This window comes from Mycteria americana, chromosome 4, assembly GCF_035582795.1.
Source record: "Mycteria americana isolate JAX WOST 10 ecotype Jacksonville Zoo and Gardens chromosome 4, USCA_MyAme_1.0, whole genome shotgun sequence".
NCBI classification, from domain to species: domain Eukaryota; kingdom Metazoa; phylum Chordata; class Aves; order Ciconiiformes; family Ciconiidae; genus Mycteria; species Mycteria americana.
The window spans coordinates 18,613,913-18,628,122 of NC_134368.1; the positions used below are offsets into that span (position 1 = coordinate 18,613,913).

Genomic DNA, 14,210 nt, shown 5'->3' on the forward strand with positions numbered 1-14,210 from the left:
TGTTTGCTGTTGGTACAGCATTAGCCTACCCAGAATTTAGATGGGTAAGCTTATAATTAAAATTCCAATTCTGCCATGAGTTCTCTATAAGTGTAGTGTTATTGCAGAGAAACTGGGTTCTTAAAGGCCACATTCTAAACCAGAATGATTTGCTTTTCGGAAGTACTTTTTTGAGCTTCAGGTATAAAACGTCTTTATTTCAGATGACTGAAAAGTATCCAGAGGGGAAATTCTATTAAAAGTAAAGAAATCACCCCACCCACATTTTAACAGTAGAAATTTAGCAACAGCATCTGAAAAAAACAGTGCAATAAAATCTTGCCAAGATCCTTTGCACTGGGGTGATTTTTTCCCTCTTTTGCTGCTAAAATAGCAGAACTTTCTTCCCCAACCCAAAGAAAAGCTTTATAAAGTAATATAAGAGTTTTCAGAATTGAATAAGGTATTTTTTCCTCAAATTTTAGTTGAGATTAGAGAGACTTTAAAAAGAATCCCTTTATATAAAAAGGCACACAAATCTCTACAGAAAATGTTTCGCTTGAGAGTTGAAAATTTTGAACAAGTGTTTCTTTGCACATTCTTTGCACATCAATATGCTCTAAGTCTGCTGTTGAGAAATGGATTACCCAGAAAGATGGAGCTGGTGATTCCTCAACTCTTGTTACTGTGAAGTATAAGCTATCAATTAATAGAGACCCAGCTATTGCTTTTCTATTAGAAAAGGTAATACTGTGATTTTTTTGAGTGATACTTATGGACAAATTTTACTTAGTGTGCAAAACTGATGAAAGATAGCAAGTGAGTACCCGACAGAAAAAAAGGGAACAAGTCAGGACATCTTAATCTAATTTGCAATCATCTTTCATGTACATTTCACTGTAGTTGAGGAATCAGGAATGTTATCAATAAACAAAGTGCTTCTCTCTATGAATTTTTACAGACTTAATTGTTCAAACATATCTGTGTTCAAAATAATAAAAAAAATTCATGTTTATTTGGATAGTTTTCTTTCAATTACTACAGAATGAAAACATACCTTGCAGAGCACTGTGTGCATTCATAGGCAAAAAGTACAGATCAGATTGCATAAAAATACTATTATAGAAACGTACAATCAAAGAGCCAGTAAAGTATTGATATAGTACAGTAAGTATAATATAGCAATTATATGTATAAACATAGGTAGCACTTGTGTATGTATTCATACACGATATACATTATCACATACAGTCATCATTAGATGAGAATAATGGCACTCTAACTTGAACATCTTAATGATTGCCTATTGTTTGACCTGTATTTTTAGTCAGTGTTTTTTCATTGTCTGTGTTTTTTCATTGCTAAAATGTCTTTACTAATTGCAGTGAGGTTACAGAACATGTAAAAACTGGATTAGTAAACAAGGGTAGGAAACAGGTTTTTCTCACTGACAAAGGTGCAGCATAAAAATAGCTTAAAAGATAACTGCTACTTCCTACAGATTTTCTCTTATTTCTTAACATAGTGTGGAAAATGTTCAAAATATTTTGTAGTGTAGCTCAGTGTTGACTAAAAGTTTTACTACAACATACTACGTAATTTAGTCCTGCCTCTTTTCCAACTCCTGTCTTTCACGAATGTCATTTAAAGTATCTCTACTTATGCACATCTGGAACAATTAAGTACAAGACAACTAATCTTGTACTTTCATACCACAGTTCGGCTGCAGCTTTGCAACAATATTACTCGAGAACCTATAAAACGCAAATTAATTGGCGTCTTCGTAATCCAGGAAAAAAAGCGGATACCGTCAATGCCTCCGAGCAGCACACAGACAAACCCTCTGTCTTCGCAGAGCTTGAGCTCTTCTCGCTATTGTTGCACGCTAATTAGAGCGGTTAAGTGCGAGACGTCGATCGTCAGCCACAAAGGCAAACCGCTACGGTTGGTCTGTAGCACCCGCGGGGGAACTGTTTGAAAGGAAGTTTGTGCACACCGGCGTTTTCAACAACCGCCTGATAAGAGACGACCGCTTTCCCTTCCCTTTCCCTCCTCTCAGACAGGGGCCATCAGAGGAGGCAGCTCCGAGCCAGCCCCGCCGCCCCCGGCCAGGGCAGCCTCAGCTCCTTGGGAAGGCTGCAACAGCGAGACTTACCTTAGTGAGCTGTGCAATCTTCTTGCACATTTTCACGTGCATTTCCTGATTGCATTCCTCTGCCGAGCTGCTGCGAGCGGCTTTAGATCCATTGCAAGTCCCGGGCTGATGAATCTTGTTTACGCCAGAAGCCATTAGGCTTGAAATATTTTAATCAAGGCTGTCTGTACGCTCCGGATAGTGCGATCCCGTCCCTGCCGCTGGCCTCCCCCGGCGCGCTAGCACGTACTCAAAGCCCCATCGCGCTGGAGGAACTTCAGCCCCAAACAGGGCAAGCTCCAGCCGCCGCCGCTCTCCCTTCTGTGCAGATGTCCCAGTCCTTCAGCAGAACACCCAGGCGACGAGGCAGAGAACAGCATGTGCAAACGGCCTGATCGGGATTTTCTTTTTCCCTCCCCTTCTCTTCAAATGGTTGAGCTTCCGCCAGAAGATGCCAGCGGCTGGATGATACAAAATTCCCCACAGGAGCCGCTGAGCCAGCCGTACAGGCAGCAGCACAAACGTTGCTGGGGATTTGTTACAGAGATCGTCTGCAGATTAAATCATGTTACGTTCTTGGGCTGCCAAAGGATTGCAGAGGTCATCAGAGAGGACGGTGTTGGCACCTTTCATAAGCTCTGTTATTTTAGCAATCCTCTCTAAGTCTGGATGGACCAATAAAGTGATGAAGAAAACCTTGCTAAATTTTTGCTGCTCAGCTGAAAGCAGAATGGAGCAGTTTCCAGCTAAGAGGCACACTTGAGCACAGCTGAGCCTGGGAGCGGTGTCCAGGAGCCTGTCCACCTGCCTTATCCAAAGAGACTGGTCAGTTCCCCCTCAGTTACACTGAAGGCATTGGAAAGGTGCCAGAAGAAAACCGACAATATTACAGGTCATTTTTTTTTCATCTGCAAGCCATTCCCTCTCTTCAAAGAGACCAGGCTTCTACATGTAAAAATAAATAAAAGGACAGAAAAGGCAGAAAAAAGGGCACAAAAAAGGCAAGCAATTAAGGTAATGGGATTTTTAAAGAAGAGTGGTTCAGTGAAGTGTTATGCAATAAGAAAATGGTTAGTGGACACGTTTAAACAAGTCTAGAAGAGAAAGAGGAAGGAGGAGAAGGCAAAGTAGGGTGAAGTCAGAGAGGTGGAGAAGAGGAAAAGGGAGAAAGAACAGGTAAGAGAAGCTGAGAGCTGCTCAAGACCCCTTTGATGTGTCACTGCAGCCAATACAAGAGACCCCATGGAGCAGGCCGAGGGCCCCATCTCAGCGCACACTGGCTTGCAGCCTGGCAGAGGGGACATGAGGCTGCCTCTTCCCCCCTGCCACATGCAGGTAAGGCAGCTTTCCCATCTTACCTCCTGGCACTACTTTCTGTCCTCAGGCAAGAAGCTTCTACTTTGCTAGTGGTGGGTTTTAAAAAGAGCTTCCTCAGGACTATCAGAATTGGGAAGGAGAATTATCTGGTGTCAGCTAAGGGCAGGGCAAAAGGAAAAAGGGAAAATCCTCAGTGAAAAAGGGAAATCCTCAGTGAGGACAAAAAGAGATAAAGCACTGTTAAGAATAAACACTCCAAGAGGAAAAAGATCAGAACAGAAGAAGAATGCCTGCAGGCAGCGGGGAGGAAGGAGAAGCAAGAAGATGTAAGAAGATAAGACCTTGGGACAGAGAAACCAAACCCTTAAATTGCTGGGAGAAAAGGAGGGACTCTCATTCTCCAGAGGCAGAAAGAATCTTCACACCAGGAGTGAGAGGAAATTAAGAATGACTGATAAACTCAGTGTAGAAGGGAAAGGCCAGGAAGGAAAATGAAGATGGGCACAGTTGCTGGGAGATGCTAAGCAGGGAAGAAGTTTAGCCCCAACAGAACATTAATAAGAAAAGGTAAGAAACAGAGCCTTGTACACAGGAATGACTAAGTATAGTTTCTTCATTCACTGGCATTAGTGTCCAAGATGCTGCTGCCTGTGCCTGAACCTTTTCCTATGACTAGGGCATAGGGACAGGCCATTGTCAATTGTCTGGTATCTGATAAGACATGTACTCACAATTAAGTTTAACTCAGTTAGTAAAGTTATAATATCTTCTCTACATGGTCATCAGTTTGAGAAAAAACTGTAGGAACTTAGTTATATGTAAAATTTTGGTAAAATTGACAAGCTTATTAGGACAATCAAGAGAACACAAAGGGCTAGAGCAATTTCCTAGCACCTTGTTTCCTCAGAAAAAGAACAAAACTGAGTGCAAATAGAAAGCAAATTAAGAAAAATGCAAAAGGTTTTAGAAGTACTTACAATAAGTTACCTATGTTATTGCTCTACTAGACAGATAGTAACAGTCATGTTTTTCTACTGAACAGCAGAAGACACACTGGACTTGAATGCATGGCTGGACAGAGACTTGAGACACTTACACAGGCATAGACAAAGCAGAGGAGCACAGATCTTCAGGTACACTGGGAAAGGAATAAACCACTGAGATATTTTCAAGCAGGCTGTTTATGTATTTTGGGGGGTTAGAGGGAAAAACTTGTGGCTTTGGTACAAGATGGTGTGTTAGTAGAACATAATTTGTCACTGGTAAACTATTCTGAGTCCAGACAAGACTTGTCAGTCAATACTTCAAGTATTAGAAAAGCTTCAATCAGATCTCATGCACCAGAAAATGCAACCACAGAACATAAATTCATAGGTGACTTAAGTTCATTACTTCCACCACTCAAAAAACCCACTTGATTTCAGTAACAGAATTTTAGCAGATAATGCCAGAGCTTTTCAATGAGAATTTTACCTTTTTTTTTTTCTTCTAATTGATCTAGGGACCACCTACAGATAAGATGACAAAGCAAGGACATCACAAAGCATAATTTAAGTGTGTACTATTCAAATATGGGTTTTGTGAGAACCACATGGAACATATAAGTAGATTACAGAATGTTCTTGAACTTGGGCAGTATATGGCAAAGAATTTAAAATACAAATTAAAAATCTAAACAGAAAACAGACACACACACACCTGCTTGAATTATTATTGCTGCATTAGCTTTAAGTAAATTATGAACGAAGGTGGTCATGGCACTACTATAAGTCTATGAGTAACTGCACACAGGTTTATAGCTTTACTGCAGAGAGGCATTAACTAATTTAACTTTTTATTGTAAAAATGAAGTAATATATGAGTAAAAGACTATAAGCCTTACATTTTCAGTACCTCATGCTTGTTGAATATGCAGAGTATATAGCTTCTGAAATCTTTATAATCCCTCTTTGCAGTCCTTCTAACTCAGCCAACTGTGGTATGCATAACAGAGTTTAGAGACCTTTGTTCTACAAACTTTAGTCTTCTCAAGCTTTGGAAAATCATAGCACATAGACTACCATTATATGAGAGCAAGTTCTTTCTCTTACTTTGATGGTGGACTGGGCCATTGTTACACAACAAAAATTAGATGATCTGTTCATCACATCCTTCCAAAATTTGTGTTGAGGTCTGTTTTTTTAATAATATAATATTGAAGGAATATTTACTGTTCTCAATTGATGAGGAAATAAATAGGGCTTCTGCAAGCTTTGACTTGGAATCAAATCCTTTCTTGTTTGAGAGGCATGTGTGGGAGAACCAAAAATCAAATTACTTTCCTCCTTCTATAATGTTTTTACAATGTCTTTCTCCCTCTGTCAAAAAGAAAGGAAAGAACTTGGAACAAAATCTGCATGCAAAGTAAGTAACTTTTGAGTTCATACCCTTTTTCTATGGTACCAAAGCAATTTGTCATTGCTAGGTTAACATAAAAGCACTTTGTCCTGTCACATATTTAGTACATAACAGCAATTCAGATATCAGAAACATTCTCTGATAGTTGATCAGTCAATGTCAGTAAATCTTTAAAAGTGCCTCTAAGTCAACATCATCAGGACTGTCAAATGGGAAAAGGTGCAATTCTGGATATGGTTATTACAAAATCCTTGGCACCAAGCAAATTAGGTTTAAATGGCTGAAACAAATTTCAGGTAGGCTTTCATAATACATATATAAAATTTTTAACACCCTGCATGATTTAAACATCAGTATAATTTAAGTAAGGTGTGACCCATATGGATCAAACTCACCCAGTTTATCTCACTATCTCAACTGAAACCTAAGTCCATCAATCCAGCATTATTTATACCTACACATAAAAATCTTTGTGTCATATACAAGGTAAGACTAGCTACTATTAAAAGATCCACACACCCCAAATTCCAAGACATAAAGAAGATATTTCTGTTGCAAATGTTTAACACATAAGTTTGCTCCTTTGTTTAACATATTACAAACAGCTTTCTGAAAACACAATTAATACAGAGCCCAATTCTTTGTCTGAATACCAGTATTACTGAAGTCAGTGGATTTACATTTTTTTAATACATGAGGGCAAAGTTAAACTGATCCCCCAGATTACACTTTTCTGCTGTTTTGCAGTCCAATGAAATCTGCATTTGAAAATGGTACAACAATACAGTTAGTCATTAACGGTCATGTTATGTTTCAGATGACAAGGCTGTATCAATAAAATGCATTTAAAACTTCTCAAGTTAGTGTCTCAACAAAGGAAGATGCAGCCCTAAGTGAGATTCTAATTTAATTGATAAATCACTATCCTCATTATTAATCTCCATTTAAATTAATTTTGGTCCCAGAGTAGCTTTTTGACCCCAGAATACAGAATTCAGGGACTGTTTTCTCCTTCTTACAGGGAAAAAAAAAGGAAATAAGGATAAAAAGTAGTCAAAAGACTCATAAGAGCAGCTATCCTGCTCACCTAATCCACTATCCTACTTCCAATAAAGCTTGTTTTGGGATTGAATGCAAGAAAAAGGACAAGTATAAAGTGGTTCTGCCACTGGTACATCTTGGGTAATTAAATATATTATGTATAATTTTATATATATATATAATAGTATATATAGCTACTTTATAATTTTCATTTCTTTCCACCTCATAAAGCAAACACAATTTGAGAGTCCAATTCAAAACCCACCAGAAGTTCTACCAATTTCCTTATTGACTGAAAACAATAACTATTCAAAAATGTATATACAATTTTATAGCTTACTTACACACACACAAGTTTTGGAGGAATGTGGTGAACAGAACCTCTGATTACTACTGCATAACGATGGCATAATTATGGATGAAATATTACTGTGCTTGTATTTTTAATATGGAAACTGGAACCAACCAGATGCATCAGTTATAAAAGCCCTGGGACACCTACTAAATAGGATAGCAACGACTATCCTTTTTTTAACCTGTTTTTTACCCAGTGACCTACATCTAAAATACCACAAAGTAACTGCCATGTAGCAAGCTTGGCTTACCCTGTGGCACTGTGTATTTGCTCACGCAACAGGACTGACAAAGGAAAGAGAAAGGATCTACAACAGTGGGTCAGAAGTAGAGAGAGACAACCAGAAGTAGACCATAGCATAGTACATGAGGTCACTATTTCAAAGGACAAGGAAAAAATCTTAAATTATTAGAGCACACTTCTCTCCAGGGCCTGGAACACCATCCAAGGTTCCGAGTTTCATAATTTCTTTTCTTTTCACGTAGAACTGTGAAACCCACTGGCTACAACCTCTGGGCCTGTGCTGCTGGTGAGGTCCTTGTCCTCCCAGCCAGTCATCATATCCATCCATCCATCAGGAAGTAGCTGACCCTCACTAAATCCTGAGAGTTAGCTCCGAAAAGGACTGAAGGCCCAGGGCTGAGCTGAAATGGGGTTCCTGGTTCCATGGACAAGAGGTGTGGCTGGAGGCCCCAGGTGTGGCTGGTCAGGGGCCATTAAAGCTTATTAGTGCAGTCAAGGCCTTGAAACATAACCTGTCTGACAGCAAACACTTCTATTAGTTAAACAAAGCATCTCGTATCACAGGGAGACTGTTATACTTTATGCAGAGCAAAGTCTAAATGGCCAACATTTGTGATCCTACTTCAGCATGTTATATACCTACACATGAAATACCCATTCTGATACTGGGAATCTGGATTCCTGTAGAATATTTACCTTGAAAGCCAGTATGTCTAATGGGGTTAAACATCAATTTGTCATAACAGAAGCCTGACTTCTATTTCTACCTAGAAATACAAAGCCTAGCAGAAATATTTAAAGCAGACTGGAAGAAGTAGATTTTACATCCTTGTTGAAATTCATCATAAGGAACTGCAAGGTATTCACCAGGGAAAATCCTCATCTGTAGATCTGAGATGCAGATAGGCACAAATGGGTGGCCAAACGTATGTGAATCAAAAATAATCCCGTTCGCATGATTAGTTTCACTTAAAACAAAAGTCTTGTGTTTTTAAAGCCACAAGAATCACAAAGTTTTACCTGCTCTTCTCTTCCTGTTTCCATAGTCTTCTTTTCCTATAGCGGAAAAAAGCTAGATTAAGTTAATTTTCCAGTAAAAATAGCTTAAATAGAAAGATGGTTACACATTCTATTTCCCTAGAAAATATAACCTTCAAAAAAAACCCAACTCATGGAGGATTTGCTGTTGATTATAGTGTTTTTGTAGAGTGACTATTTCTCCAACATAAAATAAATTTTTTTAGGAAAAAGTTAATATATATGATTCTATGTTACTATTGTACTTGTGCATATAGAATCCATTTCCTGCTCTCTAGGAGCAGAAGGGGATTAGGCCAGATCCGTACGTTTTAAAAGTTAACACAAAATACAAACGAGTTGCCTTTAAAAAGCAGGTATCTGTTTTAAACATACACAAATGTATGGTAATACAATATGTCAGGAAAAAAAAACCTCTCTGCCACATGTATAAATGGTTTTAAAATTTATTTTTATCTATGACGTAGAACACTTTTTTTCCTGCTGCTGCCCTCCATTCTCCACATACAGCTTACATACCCCATAATCCTTGACACAATTGTAAAGACAAAATAATTCCATTATTTTGGCGATAAAAATCTGCTACTTAAAGAAAACACTGGGAAGATTCAGATCTGGAGCAAGACTGACCCCTAGTGCTTATCTATTTTATTTGCTAGGTGTTTTTTTTTTCTTAGAAAGCCAAAAATGACCCGTCTTCAGGATGGGTTCTACCTATTTGACCTACTGTCATTTGATGGTATGTCATCTGTTCTTACTAGATAACTATCATCACTTGAGGTAATTAGACACTTTTTTTTTTAAAGCCTAAACACACATAGACGTCAAATGCCTTCAGTTCCTAGTGTCCGCAGTTAACTACTTCTGTTCACATTTTTGAATGCTGTCCATAACTCTGTAACCAATATATGCTCAGAATGTTTCCCCTCAGCTAATCATCCCCTGCCTTGCTTCTCATTAAATATCAGTCCCTGTCTCAGAGTATGTTCTGTAACCCGTAACATGTCTCTGGAGTTTGAGCTTAGTTATCTTTCCTGTTTTTAATAAGATACAGAATTTATTACTATTCTCAAGTTAAAGGATTTTCTGGGAAAACATTAGGTTCACAACAATGCTTGAAAATTTGGGGAAAATTTCCACTAGTAAAAGATTCAGTCTGGAAGGAACACAAATATGCATTCCAACAAGTCAGTTATCCATACTATTCATCTTTTCAACCCCCCCTTACAGCTGATACAAAACAGAAGGATGTTTCAATAAGAAACACACAGTCTGCAAGTTGGATTCAGCTTAGATAGTTCACCCAGGGAACTAAGTAACCACTTAACCGGTTACTTAGGGAACTTAATCCCCTTTGCTACCTAGATCTTTAAAATAGGGAAACATATCTTGCTGTAGATACAGTAGCTGAGCATTTTTTCTCTCATTGGATGATGATTCTCCAAAGGGCTTTTATTACTTTTAGGCACAGGCTGAGCTTTCTTGGTTTGCTAGCCCTATTGCTTCGGTGTAAGGCTCCCGTTTACAAAATGCAACTATACTCATTTTTCCAGATGATCACGTCCGGAGAGGACTTTGGGAGAGTGGCTGAGGGCAGTACCAGAGTTTATCAGGCTTATTCAACTATTTTGCACCAACAGACATTCTGGAAATCCTCTTGCCCGACGCTCCTCCTCAGCCGCAGCAAGGCTGATACCCAGTCCGCTTTGAAACAGCCGCTCCTGCCGCCAGCGCGCCCCAGCAGGAGGCGGCGGCGGCCGCAGCCCTGCGCCGCCCCAGCCGCTCCCCTCTCCCTCACAGCCCACCCCGGAGGAAGATGGCGGCGCGGCGCTTTCCGCGCGCTCCCAGCTAACGGCCGCTCCGCCGAGCCGCCCGTCAGCGGCGCGGCCCGGCCCGGCCCGGCCCAGCCCAACCCCTGCCCCGCCTCCAGCGCGCGGAGACGAGCACGCGCACCCCCTCTCCTGTCCACCCGCTTTCTCGCGAGACTGGGAGCGGCACTCGCGCCGAGTTTGAAGCTGGGGGCGCGGGCGCCGCGGCCGTTGCTGCTGCGCGCGCGGCGGCTGGCGGGGGACGGTCTCCGGTGGCGGCCCCGCGGCTGGAGCAGGAGGCGAGGAGCGGCTTGGCTTGGCTGTTGGGCGGGAGCCTCGGTCCGCGTGCGGTGGGCGCTCCTTCCGCCGTTAGGAGTGGCCTTGCCGCTGTAGGGCCCAGTGCGCGAACAGGAGCCCTCCGCCTTCCCGAGGCGGCTCTGCGCTAAGGGAGTCCGGGGCAGGGGAGTCGTGACGTGACCGTCCCCTTTCTCTGCAGCCATGGGAGCGAAAAAGAAGCTTCTGCAAATCAAAGAAGCCTTTCAGCTGGCCCAGAAGCCTCACCAGAACCACGCGAAACTTGTTGTGGCTTTGAAGAGCACCTATGATCAGGTACGTCTGCCCTCGGGGGGCGCCAGCAGCTGGGAGGAGCGGTGACCCGCCAGTCTGAGGGGAAAATGAGGGCACTCAGCAGCTGCTCTGCTTTTCCTTCAGAGGGCAGGGGGCCTCTTCGGCCTTCTTTCCCCTAAAACAAGCGTTGAGGCCAGTATGCCTAAGAAGAGCCCTGCGACTTAAAAAAAAGCAAAAAACAAGCCACACGCTAAACTGTTACACACAATTGTCTCTTGCGAACATCGGTGTAAGAACAGCCCACGGCAGGTATTAATGATGTTGCCGGAAGGTGTTTGGATACCCGAGAAGTAGGTGTGACACAGGATAATAATGGATGAGGGTGTCCATTGCCGTTCTGAAACCTGTTGGCAGGTAAATGTAAAAGCCAGAACGGAGCCCAGCGGTCAAGACATTGCCTGCTGTGGACTTAAAGCAAAATATTCAGTGAAGAGTGCACAACAGCAGGTGTGCCCTAACTGCTGCCTTTAGCGCTTTAAAAATTTAAATGGAAGCTGTCAGTTATAAAACAATTTATTTTATTTTTCTGTGGTACTGCTTTTGAAAGATGAACCAGGTAGTTATCTTTTGTTGTGGTTTTATTTTTTTTTTCCAGTTGGAAGATAAGGAAGATTTTAATGAAAAATTCATTCATTTCCTTAAGTATGCTATGATAATCTACAGAAGGGAACCAGCAGTGGAACAAGTGATCAATTTTGTGGCTAGATTTGTTACTTCATTTTCTCAAGTGGAGAAAGAGGATGGTAGTGATGAGGAAGAAGGAGATAATTTACTTCTCAACTATGTGTTTAACTTTTTGCTTGAGGTACAGTAACACTTATTATTAAATCTTTAACATAACAAATGTGAACTTCATGCAGTAGGCGCATGAAGATGGTGCTTGAGATGATACCTACAAACTAGAACTTAAAAAGTGAAAGCAAGGCAAAGCTAGTGCTTTACGAGTAACACCACCCACCCAATAACCCAACAACTGGATTTCAAAAGTTAGGCCCGTGAGAAAATTTGAACTGTTTTCTTATTTGGCTGTCAGATGTGTCATTATAGGCTTTACTATAAGTGCATTTATAAGTGTGAAATTGTGAAAGTGCTGTGGGAATGAATTTATACTGTTTATAAGTAAAAATATTAAAAGATCATTCATACAAGTATGGTTGGCATATCTATTACTCCTTTCTGCTTATTGCAAGTGTTATATAGAAAGAAGATCAACATTTCCAATAGCATGAAAACACAAGTAGAATTACATTTTCTTAAACTAGTGTTTTGACATGGAAAAATTATTGATCAGGCCAAGATCATTAGTGATCATTGCTAATATCTTTTGGTTTTTTTCTTCTAATGTTTTATGGAGACAGAGTGGTAAGTTAGCTAATGAACCGTTAATGTAGTCTACATTGAGTGGTAAGCATGTTTCTTCCTTTGTGAAGGCATTGCTAATTATGTAAAGTGCCACTGATAAAGGTGATGGGCCATAATTGTTTTCCAGTTCTGTGACTTTTTATCTTATTAAAAATAAACATAAATAGGAAAAGCTTTTGAAATACAGAAATGAGTATTTCATGTACTGTATAGAATATTAACTACTTACATGTGCATATTAATAGCCTTATGCTGGAAATGAGAACAGTGTGATTATAAGAATACTTTTTTTTTTTTCTTTCCCGAAGTCTCACAATGCGAACAGCCATGCAGTTAGGTTTCGAACATGTCAGCTTGTTAATAAGATTTTGGGAAATATGCCAGAGAATGCCCAGATTGATGATGACTTATTTGATAAAATTAATGAAGCTATGCTGATTAGACTTAAAGATAAATTTTCGAATGTGAGAATTCAAGCTGTCTTGGCCCTGGCAAGACTTCAAGATCCTAAGGATGAAAACTGTCCTGTTGTTAATAGTAAGTAGTATTGGTTTTTTTCTTTTGTTTAAGAACATTTGTTGATTTACACTACTTTAAAACATTTTTAAGCATTGACTAAATAAATCTTAGAGGGTATTCTTGTAATAATTTGTAAACTGTGGAGCTCTTTGCCAGAGGAGGCTGTAGATTTAAGTTCTGTATGTTCAAGGGGAAAAGACAGAACTGCTTGAAGGAGAGATCCACTGCAGATTAAATGACAGACAAACCATATTGGGCTCAGGCTATTCTATGAACTGAATGTAGCTGAAGGATGGTGAGAATAATGGCGTGTTGCGAATTGGGGTGGAGGTATGATCCATGCTTGCTCAGTTCTTACCCTCTAAGGACCCTTTTGTACTATTAATTGAATTGAATTTGTACAAAAACACTTAGAGGAGATGATAACAGAAAAACTAATTTTGTCTCAAATTATGGCTATCTGCGCATGAGAGGCAAACTGGTTACTGATATTGTTGACCTATGCTTCTTTTGGCCTTTTGGGGGGCTTCCCCCCCCCCCATCTCATCTTATTCATGGATTACTTCCTTTAAAAGATCAGCACCTCTGGAACCCAGGTTTCTTGATGCTGTTTTTGTGCTGTTTGTGGGTTTCTTTGTGTATGGTATGATTCTTGACTAAGCCTCTACTTCTGTTGCCTCAATGTAGACGGACTGTAGGTTTATACCAGCACAGCTGTTGTTACGTAAATCGTACCCTGATTAAACTTTACATAGTGTCTTTTGTGAAGAGAGTAAGTTAGATAGTTGGGGTTTTTTTGTTGTTAAGGTACCTTCTTTGAAATTAGATTTTCTAAGTGTTTGTTTATAAGTTGCTTATTTAGGAGCACATAGATTTCATAGTCAATCATCGTCTCACAGAGCAAGAAGATGAATTCAAGTATTCTCTGATTAAATTCTTTTTGTTGTTGTTTCTAATTTTGAAGAAGGGTCAAGAATATAACAAGCATTACACGAGAGATTTACTATTTGAGTTTTGGTAGGCTTAATGGAGATTACAGTTTTCCATTTATAGCAAAATTTGAGGATCTACCTCAAAGGTAATGAGGATGTATAGCCAGTGAATAGAGGTCTTAAGGAGCCAAAATTTGGAAGCATTTTCTTTTCTATTTTTATTTTTTTTGTCCAGTAAATGACAAAGTGGTTATTTATAGGTGGTATCTAGAGTAGCAATTTTCAGAGTTACTAGCTGAAGATCCTACTTATGATTGCAAATATTATTTTCATAGTTGAATTTCTTTTGAGGTCATAGCTTAGCATGTAATTGCCATAAAATCTTGGGGTTGTGACCCTAAACTGTTCCCTAAATCTGTATGAGCTACACAGGGGTAGAGGAAGGGTTTTAATAACAG

At 40.0% G+C, this 14,210-nt stretch overlaps 2 protein-coding genes across 3 annotated transcripts in view; one reads left to right on the forward strand and one right to left on the reverse strand.

The window, feature by feature from the left end:
- The window catches only part of FAM184B (family with sequence similarity 184 member B), a 51,642-nt gene extending 48,753 nt beyond the window's left edge, over window positions 1-2,889 (reverse strand). The window contains exon 1 of the mRNA XM_075499824.1: window positions 2,135-2,889. Coding sequence (XP_075355939.1) covers window positions 2,135-2,269 — 135 coding nt within the window. The 5' untranslated portion in view covers window positions 2,270-2,889. The remainder of the gene's footprint in view (window positions 1-2,134) is intronic.
- Window positions 2,890-10,478: 7,589 nt separating this feature from the next.
- Window positions 10,479-14,210, forward strand: part of NCAPG (non-SMC condensin I complex subunit G) — a 31,083-nt gene continuing 27,351 nt past the window's right edge. For both annotated transcript variants that reach the window (XM_075499839.1, XM_075499840.1), the window contains exons 1-3: window positions 10,479-10,921; window positions 11,535-11,744; window positions 12,610-12,838. In XM_075499839.1, the coding sequence (XP_075355954.1) occupies window positions 10,811-10,921; window positions 11,535-11,744; window positions 12,610-12,838 (550 nt within the window). In that variant the 5' untranslated portion in view covers window positions 10,479-10,810. The remainder of the gene's footprint in view (window positions 10,922-11,534; window positions 11,745-12,609; window positions 12,839-14,210) is intronic.